This window comes from Nicotiana sylvestris, chromosome 1 (genome assembly GCF_000393655.2).
Source record: "Nicotiana sylvestris chromosome 1, ASM39365v2, whole genome shotgun sequence".
NCBI classification, from domain to species: domain Eukaryota; kingdom Viridiplantae; phylum Streptophyta; class Magnoliopsida; order Solanales; family Solanaceae; genus Nicotiana; species Nicotiana sylvestris.
In genome coordinates this window covers 123,032,095-123,055,127 of record NC_091057.1, presented here as the reverse complement: position 1 = coordinate 123,055,127, position 23,033 = coordinate 123,032,095, and the positions used below count along the sequence as shown (strand labels likewise).

General features: G+C 35.9%; 2 protein-coding genes across 2 annotated transcripts; one reads left to right on the top strand and one right to left on the bottom strand.

Annotated features, from left to right (window-relative positions):
* The first annotated feature begins 6,391 nt into the window (after positions 1–6,391).
* Positions 6,392–13,820, top strand: LOC104231067 (coatomer subunit delta-like). Its single transcript, XM_009783995.2, has 12 exons — positions 6,392–6,505; positions 6,890–6,949; positions 7,064–7,103; positions 8,768–8,991; positions 9,247–9,489; positions 9,600–9,780; positions 10,522–10,826; positions 11,406–11,598; positions 11,703–11,856; positions 12,471–12,533; positions 12,622–12,718; positions 13,469–13,820. Exons 2-12 carry the CDS (start codon positions 6,947–6,949, stop codon positions 13,556–13,558), a joined length of 1,593 nt encoding a protein of 530 aa, XP_009782297.1. The 5' UTR covers positions 6,392–6,505; positions 6,890–6,946; the 3' UTR covers positions 13,559–13,820.
* A 4,510-nt stretch (positions 13,821–18,330) lies between these two features.
* LOC104231068 (3'-5' exonuclease-like) lies at positions 18,331–18,843 on the bottom strand. Its single transcript, XM_009783996.2, has one exon. It carries the CDS (start codon positions 18,841–18,843, stop codon positions 18,331–18,333), a length of 513 nt encoding a protein of 170 aa, XP_009782298.2.
* Between the last annotated feature and the right edge of the window lie 4,190 nt (positions 18,844–23,033).

The window sequence follows — 23,033 nt, the reverse complement described above, 5'->3', positions numbered from 1 at the left end:
CCGAAGGTCTATAGGAAATAGACTCTCGATCCTCACAAGGTAAGGGTAAGGCCTACGTACACACTACCCTCCCCAGACTCCACAGTGTGGGATAATACTATGTATGTTTGTTGTTGGAAAATGAATTAGAAACGAAATATACGGCCAAACCAACTACGACGTTTATGGACAAACTTGAACTTAGGTTGCACAATGACTTCGTCCTCAGTTGGACCCTCGATTCGGACCCAGTCGTGAATGAAGAACAGGACAAATGAGCAAATTTCATCACAATAGCTAGAAGGTAAATATAGACTTTTGTTTCCTTGAATCGCGTGCTACAATGTGTCAGATTGAAGAAAATTTTGTCCTTTATATAGTAGGAGAATTTTAGTCCTAGTAGGTAAAAAGCTTCTTCTCCCGATAATTGTTGATCTATAATCGATATCGAGTGAGATTCGCGTCGTGATGTCCGGTTGAGGGCGAGCATTGCGGCCCCCTATCAGTGGTACATAATCGTCTACCGTGTCTCCCAAGGTCTAGAAGTCATACTCGATACGGGGTGCGTCACTTTACTACGTTCGATGTCATACATATCATTCATTCTTCCCGGGTCTCGACAAGCCTCTGGCCCCGATAACAATGTCGCAGGTCCGTGTTCCCCTTTCGTTCTTCACCCGGGGTGGACATTGCCCTCGATTTTACCCATACACAAGTACAATTTTTACGAAATTAAAAAAAAAAGTTATTGAGCTCGCTTCAATTTAAAACTATCTTAATCTTAATGTAACAACGGAACCTGAAGGAAAATAGTACTGGTAGTCTGGTACTGTAAGAGCCCGTTTGGACATAAGAAATTTTTTACTTTTTTCTTTAAAAAAAATATTTTTTTTTTGAAATTAATGTTTGGCCATAAAAATTTCAATTTTCACTTGAAGATGAATTTTGAAATTTCCAAAAAATTTAAAAACTCCAAAAAGTTATTTTTTAAAATTTTCATGATCACTCACAAAAATTCAAAAATAAGCCAAAATTATATCCATGTCCAAGCACAACTTTAACTTTCAACTACCATTTTCACTTAAAAAAAATTTCATTTTTTTTAAATTCGGAAAAGGGCCTAAAATGCCCCTCTACTGTATGAAATAGGATATCCTAGCCCTCTGTTAAAAGTTGGCCCCTTATCTGCCCTTGCCGTCTAAAAATGGGCTCAAAAATGTCCTTCTCCACTAACGGGAGTCTCTGAAATCCACGTGGAATTACATTTGCCTAATTAAAAATTCCAATCCTAGTTTAAAATGCTACATGGATTTAAAAATACCCCAACCCCTCTTATTTCCCTATCCCCTACCCCCGGGCCCACCCCCAATTTTTACTTAACCCGTTATTGATAAGTTAACTCCTCATTCTTTTCACCATTTAACCATTTTACATTTCTCTTCCTACTAAATCCCCAAATTGAACGATGAGCTAGGGTTCTGGAGCAGTGTTCATCTCCGATCGAAGCTTGAAGATTTGGTGTTGAAGTTGTCGTTTTTTGTCAAGTTAGTTTTTTTACTGGTTTATTTGCATTTAAACCGTGGGGTAGATCCATAGAGGTTTGTAATTATAAAAGGGGAATAGAGATGCATGTGACATTTTTTGGTATTGTGACCATTTCATTAGTTTATTCATATGTTTTGCGTCTTTATATGTTTGTTTATTATAGTATGAATCCATTTCTGTGGGGTTGGTGGTCCCGAAATAAATGAATCTTTTTTTAGGGTTTTTAATTCAATCTCAGAATGAATATGTTTGTGCGGTTGGTGTTTTTAATTCTTTTTTATGGTTTAACTCTATTTTTGAACTGTTGCTTTCAATGATGAGGTGGTCCCTTTGTGTTTGCCCTTTTCTTTTTGTTGCATGTGCTAATTGAAGATGATTGAAGAAGTTGATGTTTTATTCTATTATGGTGGCAATTGGGTCATTTCACCTGAACTAGTCTACAATAAAAGACTTCTGCACTCTTGGCTTCGTTATGATGCATATTCACTTTCTTATAAGGACATTTGTGAAGAATTCACTTCCAAGCTAGGGTATATTACTGTTAAGCAGTTGTTGGTAACTGGTGCATCTGGTAGGTATTATTTGGTAGAAAATTAGGAAGGAATTAAGGTACTTAAATTTCTCTTATCTAAGGAGTTCAAGATGCTTGATTTCTTTGTCGTCGATAAGTATGATCTTAGTGTGTCTATCCCAAATATTATCCATCACACTGAGTCATATATTGTTGATATTGATGTTGGGACTGATTGTGAATATGAACTTGGTGATGACATGTTAGAAGAAATGGAAGGTAGTGAAAATGATAGTAATGATTTTGATGGAATTGACATAGAAAAAAGAAGAATTGTGACCAATGGGCTTGAACATTATAGAGAGTTGGAACTGGGAATGTCCTTCAAGGACATCAATGAAGCAAGAGAGGTGGTGGGCTTTTATGCTTTATTTAATAAGAAGAAGCTTAAAGTCAAAAAAAGTGATACAACTAGAGTTAGATACATTTGTCAAACTGGCTGTCCATTTGTGTGTCTTGTTTCAAATGATAAGAATACATCTACTTGTACAATCAAAATATTGAAGTCCATACATTTATATGATGACTGTTTTGATAATCCTAGAGCTGGTTACAAAACTTTGGCTTTGTATTTCAAGAAGCATGTGCAGAACAATCCTAAGTATGCTGTAAAAGATATGAGAGGGCGGTTGGAGAATACCTTTCTGGTGAATGTGTCTAAAACTAAGCTAAAAAGGGCTAAAAGATTGGACCTTGAGAGGCTAGAGGGCAGCTATAGAGATGAGTATAACAAGTTAGAAGCTTATAGACAAGAAATTAGACATACAAATCGAGGAACTGACTTTGTAATTAACCTATCAAAGGATGCACTTGAACAAGGAAAAATGAGGTTTTTAAGAATGTACACTTGCTTCCAAGCTCTGAAAGAAGGTTGAAAAAATGGTTTGAGACCACTTATTGGTTTGGATGGTACCTTCTTGAAAGAAAAGTGCAAGGGTCAGTTACTGGTGGCAATTGGACAAGACTGTATGAACCATTTTTATCCACTTGCTTGGCCAATTGTGGATAAAGAAAATAGCAGGATCTGGCAGTGGTTTATGGAGCGTTTGAAGTTGTCTTTGGATTTGAAAACTGGGTCAAATGTAGCTTTCATTTCTGATATGCAAAAGGTAATTAAACATGTTGATCTTTATTAGTTATTTTCATTTGTTTTGATGTTTTCTTTGAAACAGAACTGATACTTTTATTCTTTTTGATCATGTGAAAACTGTAAGGGCTCTTGGATGCTGTACGCACTATACTCCCAGATGCACATCACAAATTTTGTGTGAGACATATTGAAGCTAATTGGATGAAGAAGTGGAGGAGTGGTGAAATGAAGAAACTATTATGATGGTGTGCCTGGAGTACTTATGATGCAGAGTTCAAAGACCAACTAAAGAAGTTAGGGGAATTGTATGAGGAAGCAGCAGAAGATATACTCAAATATCCACCACAAGCATGATATAGGGCCTATTTTGATGCAAAGTGTAAGAATGAAATGGTTGATAACAATTTTACTGAATCATTTAATAGTTGGATCCTTAAAGCTAGGCACAAACCATTTATTAAAATGTTGGAGGATTTATGAGTGGAAGTCATGAACTTGTTGGCAGACAATGAGAAAAAAGTTATGAGTTAGACTTCTTATATAAGTTCAACTGCTATGAAGTTGTACAATGACTACAGGATTATTGCTAATTTGTGCAAAGTTGTATTCAATGGGGACCATGGATATGAGATATCCGAAGGAGATGATAGGCATACTGTGGATTTGAAGAAAAAAAGATGCACATGCAGACTGTGGGACTTGAGTGGCATACCTTGCCCTCATGCAATCAAGGTAATGAATCACAATAAAGATGACCCTTTAATCGGTGTTAATTGGTGGCATATCAGAGATGCTTACATGCTGACATATAAGCATAAGTTACAGCCTGTTAGGGGTCTTAAATTCTAGAAAGTTGATCCTGCTCAAGCTATGGAGCCCCTAGAGATTGTCAAAATAGTTGGTCGACCTAAGGTGAAAGAAATAGTAAACCTGATGAGGCAAGAAATAGAAAAGGTTTGTGAAGTTTATCAAGAAAAGGAAGAGTCATGGAGTGCAACAATTGTGGTGAAATTAACCACAATTGTAAGGGTTGTCCAAAGGTAACATAGATTTATTTCTTCTTAAATTTTTACTTACTACAATTAAGTAACTAATTTAGTGTTTTGCAGGATAAGGTTGCTGGAGAAATCTGCAAAACCAAAAAGAGAAAGGCTTCAAACAAAAGCCAATCATCACAGTGTTCACTGCTTGAAGATGAAGTATCGAAGATGAAGTGTCTGAAGATGATACATTTGAAGATGAAATATTTGAAGAAAAAGTTGTTGATGCTGGAACACAAAAGACAGTACAATCAATGTTCAACAATGAAGATGAAACACAACAGTCCACTGCATATGGTCCTTCCATTGGTGATGAAGAAGATCCACCATTAAGGCCCAATTTCTTTCTAAGAAACTAACAAAGTTAAAGGTGAGAAAGTCTCAAAGTGCCACCAACTGGAAATAGGAGGATTCCTTTTATGGGTGATGATAATGGAGTTTGCACACCAACAAACCATCCATATTCCCCAACCAAGACAACCTGGAAGGGGAAAGCAGTAGTCACTTCAAACCAGCTTGAACAACAAAGGAGAAAGAATATTAAGATGATGGGAATAAAAGGAAAGAACCCATGTGAAGACTAAATCTGCAGATTTCTAAATTGTTTTGAATGTGATGGCATTTGATGTAGGTGGTTCTAAAGTTATGTTTTGTTGATGGACAACCTTTTTTGCTACCAACCACAATTATGGTTTTTGTGGTTGGTTAACCACCTACTTGTTAATGACTTTTATGTTGATATTTGTTGAATGACTAGTTAACTCTGTTGATTTCTATTATCCCTTGAATGACTAGTTGATGACTATTTGTGCTTGGTTAATCGCCTATTTCTTCTGTAAATCTTGTTTGAATCTGGTCCAACAGGTATATGTGAGGGCATTTTAAACGTTTTTCAAATTGTACAGGGTCATATATGAGTCAGTTATGGTAGTCAATTCTCAAACACTTCACACCATATCAGTTTACTCACACACCTATTTGAGACCAACAAACTAATTATCACAGTAAGTAACTCAGTCATAGACACAAACATTCAAATGAATGGGAATGACTTCATTGAATCCTTGCACAAAAACATAAAATTTCATTACATAATAAAAGACAACAATTAAGCCACAATAACACTATACATATCATTTCCCCCCTAATCCAAGGAACATAACAAAACATCCCAATATCACACAAATAAAAATTCACATCTTCTTCCGAAAGTTAGCAGCACGCACAACTGAGTACTCTAAATCAACCACTGTCTTCATTAGAACATTTCTTTCCAATTCCAAGGATTCTATTCCTCCATGATCAATGAGCATCATAACATTCTCAAGATCGACAACTTTCTTTTGGAGTACATTTCTTTCACGGATTAGAGCTTCATTTTCCTTCTTTAAACTACATATGAGATTTGAAATTCTAGGAGGAAGCTCCTCATCTTGCCATTCCCAATAGGAACATTTTTCATCCTAAAACCAAAAAAAAGAAATTACAGTCAAATCGAAATAATTAAAAGAACCCATCAATAAATTTACTTACCTCATGCTTAGGGCACTTGAAAAACCTTCTCCCAGTATTTAAAAGAGTCCACGCCATGAAATAATTAGCAGCAAGTCCACAACGACACCTCCTAATCGACCCATTTAAGCTACTCGAACATTGCGACATTGTCTTGGAGAAATCTCCAAAACAAACTGAGAAAGATGAAAAAGAATTAAACCTAAACTAGAACCCAACTCGAAATCGACAAGGTGACCCAATTAGTAGGAGAAATCAGACATCAATGAAGGTCAATTTTTTTTGAAGGAGAAGCTTTTGGGATGAAAATGGGGAAGAAAAGGGTCTGGTAATTAGAATTAACCTAACGGCTATATTAAGTAAAAATTGGGGGTGACCCGGGGGTAGGGGTAGGGAAATAAGAGGGGTTGGGGTATTTTTAAATTCATGTGGTATTTTAAATTAGGATTGGAATTTTTAATTAGGCAAATGTAATTCCACGTGGATTTTAGAGTCTCTCATTAGTGGAGAAGGACATTTTTGAGCCCATTTTTTGACGGCAAAGGCAGATTAGGGGCCAACTTTTAACGTAGGACCGGGATGTCCTATTTCATATAGTAGAGGGGTATTTTAGTCCCCTTTTCCGTTTAAATTTTACAGTTCTTATGTCCAAATGCCCAATAAAGAAAAAAAATAATCCAGGGTCCTTTCATATATAAGCTCCGGTAGCGCCTATTTTTCTCTCATATCACATCTGATTACTCTTCGTCAGCAAGCATTCTCACTCAGGTAACTGCCGATCTCTCTGAATACTTCTTCTCACTACCCCGGGCCTCTATCTACTTCGATCGACGGTTTTGATCTTTCTATAATGTTCTTCTTTTGATTGTGGTCGTTAGATCTAGGGATTTGTTACTGTCTGATCTGATTTGTAGTTACGTTTTATGTCAAATCAATGCGAAGATCCGAGCAATTTGCGTGGTTATAGGCAGGATTTCACCTTTTTATGGTGTGAATTTAGTGATTTTTTACAGTGTACATTGTATTTTGTTGTTATTGTTAAATTTTATTACATTGTTGATGCCTGTGAAGTGGGTGATATTTTCATTTCATACTAACTGTTTGAAAATGTTTTTTTTTCTTACGGCTTTGAATTTGCGTTTCAAAATCCAGGTGGTATACGATCTATTGCCTAAGATCTGATTCAGCAAAATCTACTAAGCAGCGAAGATGGTAATGTTGATAATTTTGTAACAACATAGCTGTTTAGATTGGAATGTTTTGTGACTTTCTTTCAAAAAATTAGTGATTAGTAACTCTACACCGTCGTTCTAATATGTGCTGCAGGTTGTTCTAGCAGCTTCGATAATTTCTAAATCTGGCAAAGGTATGTCGCGTTATATATATGTTCTTGGAATCTTCTGGTTTGTGGAAACTAGTGTGATGTTAGTTGATGACTTTTATGGTAGCATTCTACTCAAGTTATAGCATGTACACAATAATTGCTACTCCCTCCTTTTCATTTTATATGAGGTGTTTGACTGGACTTGGAGTTTAAGAAAACATGTTTTCAGCTTCAAAATGGGAATGCTACGATAAAAAAGCTTATAGATATAAAAAGGTGTCATTTTTTTCGGTAATGGGGTTTTAAGCCAAACTTGTGCTATTTTGGAGTCTAAAGCTTGGAATTAACAATTCTGCATTAGAAAAGAAGTTGCAGTTTGAGTCAATTTAATATGTAAACTTCTTGAAAGAAATGTGAAAATTGCAGATAAGCCAGAGGAAAAAGTTCCATTTAGTTAACCACAAAGAGTAACTAACCTCTAAGACATATGTGATATTGGACATGTAAAATGTGAACTTGCAAGAGACTAGGCTGATGCTACTACCGATACAGAGAAAGACAAGGACTTGATTTCTATCGATGTGAAATTCATTCTATTTCTCTGATGCGCATGTCGTCGATATTTTACTTATGTTTAACCAGTTTTGTTGCAAAGATGCCAGAGGTGTTCACTTTGGTATCATATTGTATTTGATTATCTGTAATGGTTGGCACTTGTCCTCAAAAGATATATTTATCTTTATAATCTGCAGTTATTTCATGGAAAAAAGTTTTTGGTTTTTTACTTTTTTGTTTTGATCTCTCTTTTTGGTGTTTTACTAGTGTATGAGATGTCTTAATATTTTGTGGTTACCTAGTAAAGACATTTATTTTAAGAAAAGTGCGAGAAAAAGATTCTAATGCCTCGTGAGTGCTTTAGAAAATAGTAATGTTTTGTCCTACTTAATCAGTTAGGATAATATGTGACAATCACTAGAAAGAAGTGTGGCAGGCTTCCTGTTGTATTGAGAGAAGAAGAAAGACAAGGGAAGAGAAGAGGCGGCGTGGTGTAACTGCTTTGTTTTTTTTTTTTTGTAGTTTAGATGTGACTAATAAATATAATTCAGTAATGTTTTCCTAGAAGGGAGGGAAAAGGAAATGAATGTTTTGCAGAAGAAAACAATAAATCATGGAATGCAAACTTGAATTAGAAAGAAATGGGAAGTGGAGAGACAATTGTTAACCCTCTAAAAAATGAGAACATAGTTGGAGTAATAACTCTAGCTGTTTGTCTTTTGTAGCTGTTATGTCCGACCACTATTACATAACGATAAAGCTGGGGGATGGCCAAATTGTTGGAACCACCAAGGGTTCTATTTCCTCCGTCTGATTATACTTTTCACTTCACTGTGATGTTTCCATCTTCTAATTTTGTAGGTCTAGGTCAGAATTTTGTTGAATTTCTGACTCTTTCATATATTTCAGTTGAATGGAAAGTCTGTCCACTATGATAACCCCTCTTGTAGGGAATCAGCTGTCCCATGATGCTGTCTGTTTTATAATTTATTGATTTTCTACTGCAGAAGCAGCTTCTTTTGTTTGGCTGTGTTAGGACTTAGGATGTGCTATTCAACATTTTCTTGCATCTTGATGTCCAATATTCTTCTATTTATGTAATAGGATGGATTTGCACTGATCACTACTGTATCATCTCATTGTCTTTGCAGCACTTGTCTCGAGGCAGTTTGTTGATATGTCTCGTATAAGAATTGAAGGGTATCTTGCAGCTTTCCCCAAATTGGTTGGTACAGGAAAGCAGCATACATATATTGAGACTGACAATGTGCGATATGTTTATCAACCGATAGAGTCTCTGTACTTGCTACTTGTGACCAATAAACAGAGCAACATTCTTGAAGATCTGGAGACACTGAGGCTGCTGTCTAAACTAGTATCCTTTCTCTTCTTCTGATACTGAAGTTAAATTATCCTTTCTTCTTAGCTTTATTCATCTCTGTGCATAGAATATTGCTTCTTTTCAAGAGAAATGCTTTTCCTCTTTTGGTTTTTAGTTTCTTTAACCTGCAAAATGTAACTCTAAAACTCAGTCTAAATATTTATAAATAAACAAGCTTTCATGTGCATGCTGCTAATTTTTTTTTTCTGCAAATGGAAACATTTGGGCCTATTCCTTGACTGTTATTAGGTGCCTGAATATTCTTATTCACTGGATGAGGAAGGAATTGGCAGTACAGCGTTTGAGCTTATTTTTGCATTTGATGAAGTGATCTCTCTTGGACACAAGGAAAATGTCACAGTTACACAAGTCAAGCAGTATTGTGAAATGGAGAGCCATGAGGAAAGATTGCACAAGTTAGTCTTACAGAACAAGATAAATGAAACTAAGGATGTCATGAAGCGTAAAGCCAGTGAGATTGACAAAAGCAAGGTAGTCCAGAAGGCACACGTTACCTGTGCTAAATGTTTAATTTCTTCCCTTTTCATGTATTTGGTCTATTTGATTGTACTGATTACACCATTTTCTACACATCTTTGCAGATTGAGAAGAATAGAGGTGAAAAAGGAGGTTTCATGTCTCTGCAATCCATGGGTTCTGGGAGAATCGATACTGGCTTTGGCAGTGACTCAGGCATATCTAGCGGAGGAACTGGTGGTTTTGGTAGTGGTTCTGGATTTGGTCTAAGCCCTGACGTAGACACATTTTCCACCAAATCCAAGGGTTTGTATTTGTTTCACCCTGTCATTGTGATGTGTCTTTTGCTCGTTACTAAACTTCTGTAGAGGGGTACATCACCAAGTTTTGCATGTTTGCTTGTGCAACTTCTTATTCTTATAGATGTTTAGTATTCTGCAGACACCCTTTTGCTGCTAAATGCATATATTGTGTAGGGAAGCAGTAAAGTTTTGATGAGTCGCCCTTTTTGATAAATGTTCGATATAGGAATCACTTAAAAAGAAAATAGTAGGAAAAAATGCTTTATAGGTGATGAAAGAGAATGAAAATGACGGACGAAGAAGAACACACAACTTCCCTCCACACATTTTCCTCACAAAATGTAGAAGGTTGATAAATGTGACACTGAGAAAATCAATCGTACAAAAAAACCTTAAATATTCTTGAAGAAGGAAGGGAAAACAAAACCTCCTTTTGTTTCCGCTTTTTTCCTTTTAAGAGATTTGTATAGTTCCCTCTTTCTGTGTCTGTGACAATGTGTTTTTGGGCTGATTTTTTCTTGATAGATTTTCATAGAACTTTTCTCGTGTGTGTGTAGTTTGATGGCCTGGAATCAGTTGGTAGGCCTGAAAAGTTTTTCTATATTGGGTTACTCTTTCTTGGCTGTGAAGCATGTTTCCTTTTTATCCTTTGAAATATCAAAATTTCTTATTTCTTGGTAAACCTTGAGAAAATTGGTTGGAAACCAATTATAAAGATGTAGCTTATGACATTTCTGCGTACCAGGTCGTCCAGCTGCATCTGCTACTGCTCCACCAAAAGGTCTTGGTATGCAGCTAGGTAAAAATCAGAAGACCAACCAATTTCTGGAATCCCTGAAAGCAGAGGGTGAAGTTATTGTCGAGGATGTGAGACCAAGCATTGGTCAGGCCAAACCAGCTGCTGCTCCACTAACTGATCCCGTCACATTGACTGTTGAAGAAAAGATTAATGTAACACTAAAGCGTGACGGTGGTGTCAGCAACTTCGATGTCCAGGGTACTTTGTCTCTCCAAATTCTGAATCAAGAAGATGCATTTATCCAAGTGCAGGTTCTCTCTCTCTCTCTCTCTCTCTCTCTCTCTCTCTCTCCCTCCCTCCCTCCCTCCCTCTCTCCCAAGTTTGCCGAGTTTCTCATGTGCTGAGGCTCCCTGGAAAGTCTAAAAGTGTCAGGAGTATGTCCAATGTCAATAATTTTATTTGTATTCCCTATCTGTGAAAAAGAAAAAAAGAACCCAGTAAAACTTGCAGTTTGCATGTTGATGTCCTTGTGAAGCGGAGTTCGTCATCTATGTCCTCTGCAGCAAAGCACTGTTTCTAGCTCTACTCATTTGATTGCATTTGATATGCGACTGGCAAACAATTGAAAGAGGGCACAGAGAACCTAATGTTTGTTCCAGCACTTGCAATAAATGATTTCTCCTCTAAGGAACACTAGTAAAACATTTCCATTGGTACACTCTTTATAATATAGCTGAAGACTCAACTAGGCCTTTTTCCATTTGATGAAGCTAGATTCTGTATCTCTGCATTTGGAGGTCTATCTGACGCCAGAAGGCACTCATATTTGCTTTTGCTTCTGTGAATTTTGTGATAATGTAGTTCACGTTCATTCTGTACTTTACGTTCAGATTGAAACCAGTGGTAATCCAGCAATCCTCTTCAAAACACACCCAAACATGAACAAGGAGTTGTTTTCTAATGAAAATATCCTAGGCCTTAAAGATCCAAATAGGCCATTCCCCACGGGTCAAGGTGGTGACGGCGTTAGTCTTTTGAGGTGGAGAATGCAAACTGCAGATGAGTCAATTTTGCCATTGACAAGTAAGCTTAATGAATTTCAGTTGACCCTGCTCGAAATCTCTATGCTGTCTTCTGTGTTTTATTAATATTATACGGTATCATTGATTTCAAATATTTTGTCTCAGTTAACTGCTGGCCTTCAGTTTCTGGAAGCGAAACCTATGTGAATATCGAGTATGAAACCCCTGCACAGATTGATCTACAAAATGTTGTAATTTCTGTACCCCTTCCAGCTCTTAGGGAGGCTCCAAATGTACAACAAATAGACGGAGAGTGGAGGTGATCTTTTGAATTTAACTTTTGGTCTTTTGCTAGATTTTAAAGCTCACCCCTTTATATCAGAGATTTATTCTCACTGGATTTCAAACTGAATCTAACATAGATCTTATGATAGAGGCTTTCAAGGCTGAAATGGCCTTGCACAGAGATCATAATACTTCTAAGATGCTCATTTGTTTATTGCGAAAACGTTCAGTTTGTATCACTATGGTGAGAGCAAGGCAGTTGTTTCATGTGTTTTACTCATTTGGTTGCTTATAGATAGGATTTTTGGAGAATCGGTGGTTTAGGAAGTTCATTTGAATGCCACCTAGTTATTCCGGCTGCAGCTAAAGCTGTATTGTTGTGTGGTATGATAAGTGTTGAGGAAAATGGACAGGCAGCGGAATTGCAACACAGAATGTTTTATTTCAGCCCTTTATCATAGACCTAGTAGATAGTTGGCCAAGGCCCCGATACGAATTGACCAAAGATTTTATTTAATTACTGTTCTGAGGCATAGATGATTGACTGACTTTGTGTTACTGGTAAGTTGTATGGAGCTGCTAGATTGTGCTGTACAGATTGCCAAATATTCTATCTAGAACTTAGCATTTTTCGCCCTCTGATCGCAGGTATGACCCCAGAAATTCTGTTTTGGAGTGGTCTGTACTTCTCATTGACAATTCAAACCGCAGGTTAGCTTTTATTAAAGTTTGTCCTTTTGAAGCACACAGCCATTAAGGCTTGTCTGTCTTTCTAATGTGTAAGTTGGAAACTTTGCAGTGGAGCACTAGAATTTGTTGTTCCGGCAGCCGATCCCTCGGTCTTCTTCCCAATTTCTGCACGCTTCACTGCCTCAAGAACTTTCAGTGACCTGAAGGTTTGCTCCTAATCCTCCATGTTATATACTTATATTGCTTCAATCAATTTTGGCCTTCAGTTGGGGAGACTCTTATTTTTCCCGGGTATGTGCTGACCTGATTAGACAGCTCGTGTCTGGAGATTATTTGATACTCTTGATACACATGCACAGCTAATTTGATTTATTTGCATGCAATCCTTATATCTGATCTGCCATTATACCTATTCATTTCCGTGGAAGAATCTTCCTGTGGCTTGCAATCCTGGTAACTGTTACAAAATGTTGGAGTTTTCTGTATCGTGATTCTATGCATGTTGATCTTTTGCTGATATGTATCATTTATATAAGTTATCCAGTTGTGTCACGGAACTTCCATTTGGGAAATTTGGACACAACAATTAGTGTGCTGGACGACGATATAAGTAACGTCAAATCTAAATACAGTCCCTAGTTCTTTGATTAATATGAAAGAAATATAATTGCTCTACAGGAAAAATAACTGAATATCTATAAAGATCCAAGAATCAAAAGACTCGTGATTATTGTCTCTTTTCACCTAGTCTTCGCTTCATAGTATGGTGTGTCAGCTGATATCTTTTGTAACTGTGCAATTGATGTGTTGCTTTGGTTGAGATCAAGTTTAGTAGTAGCTGTTCTTATCAGTTTTTTTCACTATGCTCAGTACAGTTAATCTCCAATAGCTTGTATTAACCATGTGTCCGGAGTTGGTTCCTTTTATGGTAACTTGATTTGATGTAAAATTTTCAGGTTGTCAACATTTTGCCTATAAAAGGTGGGCCTACTCCTAAGCATTCTCAAAGAACACAGCTGGCCACGGAGACTTACCAGGTCGTGTGACCATAATGCCAGGCAGCATCAGATGTGCCCCTCTAGCAACATTATAGGACTGAATATTTCATTTTTTAAATATTTTTTTGTTTAGACTTATATGCTTTTTCCTTCCCCCTTCCAATATTTTTTTTTTTTGCAATATTATGTCCGACGATGGGAGTGACTTCTTAAGACTGATCTTTGAAAATCTTGTGCATTTATAGCTCAAGGCTGGCTATCAACAATGGCTTAATTGAATTTAATACTACTTACCTTAATTTGACGTGTAGTTGCTTTGTGTATTCTCTTTCTATTATTGTTTTCTTTTCAAGAACTAAAATTTCAGCATTCTCTCACCTTTTTCCAACTGCGTTGAATCGGTTCTTTCAAATTTCAATCTCGTTCAAATTCTACAGTTTTATCTTTTTATTTGTTTTTCTTGAAATGCTAGTAGTCTCGTCAGATATCTCTTTGACATTGAAAATATTCTTTCGTTGATAATTCTCTAGTCTTACATAAAAAATTAAATATTTAACAGCTTCTGCTTCAATTCCCAAGTAAAAAAATAAAATCGAATCACCCATTTTCTATTTCGAATGGTTCCTTGTTCACTTTTGGACTTTTAGGGTGTGTTTGGTAGAAGGAAATTTTTTTTTTGGGAAAATATTTTTAATTTTTTCATGTTTGGTTGGCTTAAATGTTTTGAAAAATATTTTCCTTATTAGAAAAAGAAAAAATATTTTCCAAAACTCATTCTCAACTTTCTCCACCCTTACCAACCCACCCCACCCCCATACCCAAACCCACCCCACCACCCAACCCAACCCCTCTCTCCAAAAGGTTTTTTTTAATCATCACCCACCCTGCTAACTCCAAAATTGTAATATTAAATTGCTGTTTTTTGCTTTTCTGCACCCCTGCCACCCCCCCCCCCCCACTTTTTATTTTTACTTTTTTTTATTTTCAATTTTTTTTGCACCACCCCCACCTGGCAATTTTTTTTTTACTTTTTTTTTTTGTAATTTCAAATTTCTGTTTTTTCGTTTTTCTTTACACCTCGTCCCCCTCCCCGAGAATTTTTTTTAAATATATTTTAGTTTTAGTTTTTTCATCTTTCGGTTTACAGGTTCAAAATTTTACAAGTTCCAAAGTTATGAGTTCGGAGATTTATGTGTTTGAAAGTTGACGGGTTTAAAGTTTATGAGTTCAAAAGTTCGTGGTTTGGAAAGTTTAGCGGTTCGGAAGTTTATGAAATTTGTGGGTTCGGAAGGTTGTTGGTTAGAAAGTTTATGGCATCATGTTTATTGTATATAAATTATTTATGAATACTCTTGAGAAGTTATTTTCCTTAATTTGCGTACCAAACACCGAAAAATGAATAAGATTACCACTTGTTTTCCAAGAAAACATTTTCTTGGAAAACATTTTCCGTTATACCAACACACCCTTAAACTTCTTTCGATTTCTTTATATTCGGGAGCAATTTAAAAATAGTCAGATTTACAAGTGGTCATTCAAAAATAGTCACAGTTTCAAAAGTTATCCAAATTTAGCCACTTTTCATGTAAAGATAAATCTGAATGAAAATATTATTCAAAATCCGGAAAATACTCCAGCATAATATACTGGAATTCCAGTATAATATACTAGAGTTTATAATATATTAGAATTTGGAGTTCCATTGTACTGGAGTTTGGACTGGAATTCCAGTATATTATACTGGAGCCAACAAAGTATACCGGTCCAGCATAATATGTTGGAAGTTCATACACAGGTGCACCGAACTCCAGTATATTATGATGCACCGGTCTTTGCTACAGCAAAATAGTGACTATTTTTCAATGACTTGACAAACGCTGGCTATTTTTAAATGACTAGTCCAAAAACTAGCTAGCCCGTGCTATTTTGACTTTATATTCTCGATAACTGTTTCAGGAGTTTAGATTAATTAAATAAATCACTAGTAGTCCATTTTTAAAGGAGAACAACGAAAGTTCAACTCGAGATTATTGTACCAAGGCTATTACTCCGTAATAGAAACAAACCATTCTGTTTCTAGAAACTCCTTTTATATTTATTTATTCGAAAAATTTAAGATCAGAAAAATGTTATATTTCCATTAAAAGTAGAAGAGTTTAATGAGGCAATTGCACCAAAATATAAGGGCATGTAGTTGTTTGGGTTACTACAGTTGCTGGAAGAAGATACGTGGATTTATTTCTATTCAATTAGTACCCATAATACATCGAAAGTAGCATAATGAGGGAAAATATAAATTACCCAAAATTCATGCTATTTTAAAGTTTCAGCAATATACCTATTATAGAAGTATTTATTCTTGTGCACAGCCGAGAGAGACAACACACTAACACATGCATATATAGATAATTTACCGGATTCAACTTAGTAATATCAGTCAACTATTTCGAGGAAAAAAACAAAGGAAGAAAATGAACTTTCAATAATAGACAGCTGTATCATCTTGTGGATCCTTTTGTGAAATAATGCGAAAAATGCATATTATAGCATTCCTCACCAGGTGCTTATTAAATAAGATTTATGTAGCACACCAACTGGTATACTATATAACATCTTTTAAATATTTATGTGTACAAATCCCATCCCTCTGTTTCTTGGTCAATGATGGACAACTACATAAGTGGACTAATAATTGAAATTACACGAAGAAATTACTTTTGGTGACATAATACGTTACCATATTATGATGAAGGATGAATCTATCTCAGCTTACCTTCCAATCAACATCATTTTTTGTCCTCTACCATACTTTCCAACCCTTAAACCTATCTACCTCATTTCCACATCATATATATACAATGCATACACACACACACACTCACTTCTTCTTGGATAGATTCGAATATATAGGGTCAAAGAAACAGCACGAGAAAATGGAAGGATACACCAAGATCAACGGAAACAACACTAGCAACAACAAATCAAGATCCACAGATTTCTCAGATCTCCAATCTTTTCCCCAACCACACAAAACCAATGAGAATCTTAGTCCAAACCACACAACAGTTCATGAGGTTCAGATCAAGAACATAGATCTTGAATCCATATCGAAAAACCAACATAGCAAGAGCCATGAAACCCATGATGAGAATGAGAATGAAAATGAAGATGGCATTGCCAATGATGGAAAAATGAAGGGAAACAACACTATTCCTGCTGGTGTGAAGTTGAGCAGGGCTTGCTCTGTTTCAGCAGCAGCTACAGCAAACAGGTTTAGGCTAGAAAGACAAGGAAGCAAAAGGAGTACTACTACATCATTTCAATCAGTGAAGAGAGTTTTTTCAATGAGAAGATCTTCATCAGTTTCTGAGAAGTATTGCAGGATCCATGATCAGGGATTCACCATTTCGTCTCCAGTATTGGATGATGTTACTGAAGCTAATGAAGGTATGGAGATGAAGAAGAAGAAAAGTGGAAGTGGCAGAATCCTAAAAGCCTGTAAGCGCCTTTTTGGAATCTAAAAGTCATCACAAAGTGTACTCATTTCATTCTTTTTTTTTAAAATAATTAATTTAATTAATGAATTCTCTGCTTGTTCAAAGTCAAAGAGTTTTTTATAGTCACTGGCTACACTCATCATATGGTGGAGTATGTATTGTTCATTACTCGCTGGTCCCCACACCCAACTCATGAATGCAAACCTCACATTCAGGATTCAAAGTCAATAGTTCAATATGAATGTGATCTATTATATTTTCAAATTTTTTTTTTTGAATATGCATATGAGGTTGTTTAACAGCCTCTCTGTCCTTCCAGGAGAGGGGTAACGTTGCGTACATCTTAACCTCCCCAGACCCCACTTGTGGAAAACTACTGAGTTTGTTGTTGTTGTTGTTTATGCATATGCGGTTCTAGTGAAAAGTAGCGGATTCAGTTTATGACACAAACTCGCTCTAAATCCGCCTCTAACCTTATCTCTCATAGATAATAAAAGTTTGTACATGTGTGTACTCTAGAGAGGAACTCCTGCAGTCCTACTTCAATCTTGAGAATGTTAAATCTTTGGCAATTTATCTCTTTCTTTGCACTTCTTTGTATATAGTTCTTATTTCAGATGATGGGAGTCTCGTTATGTTATGGAACATAGGTCTTGCCCTGTTTAACTATTTTATTTTAGTTACAAAGTGTTATATTTATATACTGTATTAAGTACTGTCAGTAGTTAATAAAGTTGAGCGATCAAAACGGAGGTGATTAGTAGGTAGTTCCAAAACATCTGATATGCTTAACTGTTAATTAGTTTAATGTGGAGTCAAAGTTAAACTCAAGATGTTTGACTATGAGGAAGCTGATTGAGATCCAAATCTAGGCATAAACTAATGAGTTTACAATTCAAAGTTTAGCCAGTAGTTAATAAAAGTGAATTAACAATTGTCTGGGAAAGTGAGGGTGAAGTTCTCAGAGAACATGGGGCCAAATAGCAAAAGAAAATGAGTTTAAAATAAGTGAAATATCAACAAGCATGTGATCATCAGACAATGAAGACAAAAATGGAAGTACCAACGCTGCATTTGACTTCACTTAGGATCCATTAATAGAGACCACAAATTGTAAACCACAAATCAATATTATAACATATAGTATATCCTTGTCACGGCTATCAAAATCAGGTTTTAATTGTCTCTATTTGCAATTTGATTAGAAGAAAACAACACTACAAAGATCATCTTACTTTTTACTGATCTCATGTCATGATATAGCTAAAACAATATTTGCAATGTAGTCGTCACAATTAGCAAAGGGAAACATATGAACATGTCCTAATACCAAGCACTTAAGATTCTCCCAACTTCAAAAGAAAGATAAGCATCAAGGCAAGCATAACATATCTGCTTAGGGCTAAGTCTGCGCTGATCCCAGTCACTCATAGTCACACTCTTGGGCTTCACAATCTCTTTTCCCACAATTTCCTTCACCAAATCTTTCAGCCCCGCCGTGCGAAGATCCTTCTTCTCCAGCTCCACTGCCGCCCACTCCCGGAGATCAACCGTGTTCAACACATCAAGTCCATAATCGTCCCACAGCTTCTTCACGTCACTCTTAATACCAACCCCCAGGAATCTGTAGTCGTCGTTCTGGAGGAAGTTGCGGAGCCGGCGGGGGATTTTTGGGGAGTGAAGAATTTGGTAGATGAGGCAGTAGTTTCCAACACATAGTTGGATGGTTGCGACGGGGTTTTGTGCGGCGACGGCGGAGGAGTTAAAGTTTGGTTTCCACTCAATGTCAAGCCCGACAATCAAGCGGTGGAGACGGGATTCGTTTAAAATTTCCATCTTCTTAATCCATGCCGATGCGGGATCATGAGCAACATGACTTCGTATAATTTGTGTGGACATTTGCAGGTTAATTCGTACTCACTGATCTTCACAGTCATGGCGTTTTCAAAATCAACAACACTACCTCTATACTCTATCTAGTTGTGAATTTTGAAGCTACAAATAGTAAATTTAGGGTTGTTAAATGATGGCTTGGGTCAAGTCTGTCGTGTGAAGTTCATTCATTGGATCAAAATAAAATTACGCAACACGTCAAACTTTAACAAATTTACCATCCCTCGCTATATTTAAAATTCAGAACAAATCCACAAAACAAAGAGATTAATTCACTTTGTTAGTGGATGTCTTGAGTTCCACTCTCAGCAATATCATTTTATTTTTCTGTATTCGCCTTGATTGTATTCGTTATATGTATGAATATAGTCAATACAAATACAATTGATACAAGTTATATCCTTTATATACACCCATATATACAGTTTGTATACACCTTGTATTTCGTCTTGATTAAAATTGATATATGTTGTATTCGTTGCGCGAAAATGAATATAATTAACACATGTTATATTTGTTGCGTGTTTGAATATAATTGATACAAGTTGATAACAATTGAACAATAACTACACATGATAATTAGGCAAACTATAGTTACTAAGTTCTAAATGATAGTGCTTTCTAAAAAATTACTCTTCTTTTAAAAGTTGACTGGTTAGTGTAAAATACTTAAAATCCGTCATGGGTGAAAAATATCACCACGACAAAGATACTTTCTTATAACAATCTCAGGGTGTGGACGAGTCGGGTTGACCCGGTTCCGAACCGACCTAGACCGGTGTTAACCCGGACCAGTATGGACCGATGGTTAGGGACCAGGCCGGGTTGGGTTTGGGAGATTAGAGGGTTGAGACGTTTACATTTTCATTATCAGTTACCAGATCGGTCAAACCCGATCAAGGAAAATCACTGTTGAGCCGGTTAACCGGACCGGTTCAATGGTTATTTTTTGAATTTTTTTAAAAATTCATTTGATTGTTGGCAACGGTCAACTTCCAATTTGACCGTTGCCCAACGGTATTTTGTAAGAATAGCCCTTTTTTGGGCAATTTTTTTTTAAAATAACACTTTTAGTAATTACTAATTTAGCCCTCTAAAAAATTATAAATACACACCCCCTCACCCTCTCTTCTTTATTTCTTCACTCATCTATCATTTCTCAAACTCAAATTCTTAATTGTCATTCTCTCATTCTTCACCTAAATTGTAATCAACTATTTGACTCTCATTTTTTTTGGAATTTAATTCATCGTATTATTTGAAGTTTGAACTTTGAACAATTGACATTTCTTCGTAGTAACATTGGAATTAGGAAAATCATCAAGTATTCAATTTATTGCGGAATTCGGTGCACTCCCTCCAACTCGTGGTAACATCGATGTTTCTTCAAGTTTGAACTTTTTATAAGATTGTTTTTTGTTTTATATTTTTACTTTATATTAATATAAATTACGATAGTTATACAAAATACAAAAAAAATTAATAAACCCGGTCTGGCCCGGCCCATTAGGCCCGGAACCGTTTCGGTTCAATATTTTACCGGATGGGCCCAAACCCGTTAAATCGATTGGAAAAATCAGTAACTAGCCCGTAATGGTGACCGTTGGTCACTTTTTTACTCAATCCGGATCGGATCGGCCCACCCCTTTGACACCTTTGGGACCAATAGAGATAACATTTTAACAGACCCACATAAAATTGGGCTCAAGAATTAAATATGATACGACCTAGTGATTATTAATAAAGTAAGAAAAGAACCATAAGATTTGACGTTTAACTCTTACCAAAGGATAAAAATTTAGGCATTTCCCCCCTTTTGCCTCAACTTTGTTGGGACAAAATTACATATTTATGCAGGTGAGAAATATTCGGTGAAATAATAGAGGTGTGCAAGCTATAAAGTGCAGCTTTAAGGCTTGAGTACTTTGTTCAAGTTTGATAGTCACATGAGTTTAATTTCGATGCCAATAAAAGTCAGTGATTTTTGTAAATTTCGAGTGTTACATTCTTTGTAGATGCCTGACCTTTTCTTCTTGAAATAGTGTCACTATATTATATACAGTATTAAGTATTGTCGGTCGTTCACAAAGTTGAGTCAAGAAGTTTTATTGGGTGCCTCATAGACTCACACAACTGACATTAATTGTGTGAGACTCCTTTGTCTCTCACAAATTTGTGGACCCAATTTTACAATTTTGAGTCCACAAAATTTGAATCCACAAAAGTGTGAGATAAAAATAATACCTCATACAACTACTGTCAGTTGTATGAAACACAAAATAAAATTTTCCAGTTGAGTCGGTCAAAATGAGGTGAGGGACCATTTTGATCATTTTCTCCAAAAACCTCTAAGATGCTTAATTCTTAATTAGTTTATTATGGAGGTCAAAGTTAATTCAGATGTTTGTGTGGGGTCCATCCCATGATTTAAGGTATTTCTTTGAAATTGGCAGCCACCGCAATTCTTGAATTGTCAAGGAAAAAATGTCAAGATTGGTAGGCATAGCAGATCTACAGGAGAGAAAATGTCAAATATATTAGGCGTAAGAGAGTGAGGCTCTGCCTATAAAAGGAGAGCTTCAACTCTCATCTCAACACACCAATCTCAGAGAAAAAATATATCTGAGAGTTAGAAAGAAAGAGTGAGGTTTCACAGGCAGGGTATAAAAAAATAGTCTGTGAGAAAAATATAGAGTGAGTGATATTGTAGTGAAGTGAGAATATCAAAAGAGGGTTATTTCTTTTGAGTGTTATAGTGGTCTTTTGAGTATTTTACTCGGACCTACAAAGTCTAAAATTCCTTGCTATAGTGATATCAGTTGCTCTTCTCAGGGCCGTGGTTTTTTCCCTTATTTAAAAAGGTTTTCCACGTGTAAATCTTAGCGTCGTTGTTATTCTTTTATTCTTGTTAATACAGTATCTCGGTGCTACGTTATTATTCCGCTTTTATTATCGTGAATATTATTTTTGTAGGAGTTTATTCCCAACGACTGTGAGGAAGCTGACTGAGATCCAAATCTAGGCATAAACTAATAACTTTTCAATTCAAAGCTGCTTTGGCAGTAGTTGTAAAAGTGACAACAATATTTTGGGAAAGTGAGGGTGCAGTTCTGAGGGAATATTGCGCCATATAAACCAAACGATTAAGCAAATAAAAATCTAAATAGAGAACAAAGGAAAAGCAAAAAGAGTTTAAAATAAGTGAAATATCAACAAACATGTGATCGTCAGACATGAAGACAGAAATAGAAGTACCAATCCTTCATTTGGCTTCACACAGGACCATTATTAGGCCACTAGCTTTTGTTCGAATCTTATATTTATTTTAAAAATTTATTAAATATGTATACATTATTAATTTAGAACTCAGTAGCTTAAGGCGATTATAATTCCGAACCCATAAATTTAAAATCTTAGCTCTGCCTCTGCTGACAAACTATTAAGCACAAAACACTTACCGTAATCTATTAACTCTTCATCAAAACAATACTCCTGCAGTATAGTATTATTACCTATCCCTATTGCGGCTATCAACGCCAGATACTGGACAGGTTCTAATTGTTAAAAATTGATCAAAAAGGGAGAAAGAAACCTCAATGTTAGACTCCTTGCCTCAATCTTGTTAGGGATTACAAACTGTTGGTGTTGAAACACGAGATCTTCCGTAAGATTTTTGTAGTTAAAAACTGATTACAACTATGATAGTACTCTCTGTTTCAAAAAGATTGACACTATTTTATTATTAGTCTGTTTCAAAATCGACACTTTTCAATATTTCATTAATAAGAATCATTTATAGCCACACAAATGTTATAGCAGATTTCAGAACATAAATTTTAAAAGTTTTATAACCACATAAATACTATGACTTAAGTATTTAATACCACATATCTCAAAAGTCTTACCTTCTTTATTAAAGTTTGTGTCACGTAAAACTAATACAATCTTTTTGAAAGAGAGAGAATAATATATTTAGGTCGCTTGATAGGAGGTATTAGAAAAAATAATGCAAGCATTAGCTCTGTGTATTACTAATACCTTGTTTGATACATTTTTTCAACATGTGTATAACTAATACAGTTATACATCATATAAACTCGTTAATCGGGCTGGGCTGGCCCGTTTACAACCCA

Bases quoted from the DNA above. Each gene is read 5' to 3' on its own strand.
- LOC104231067 (XM_009783995.2), top strand. The intron at 8,992-9,246 runs GTATCCTTTCTC...GACTGTTATTAG, and splicing joins TGAGGCTGCTGTCTAAACTA to GTGCCTGAATATTCTTATTC. The intron at 11,857-12,470 runs GTGATCTTTTGA...CTCTGATCGCAG, and splicing joins CAAATAGACGGAGAGTGGAG to GTATGACCCCAGAAATTCTG.
- LOC104231068 (XM_009783996.2), bottom strand. From the start codon at position 18,843: ATGGAAATTTTAAACGAATCCCGTCTCCACCGCTTGATTGTCGGGCTT.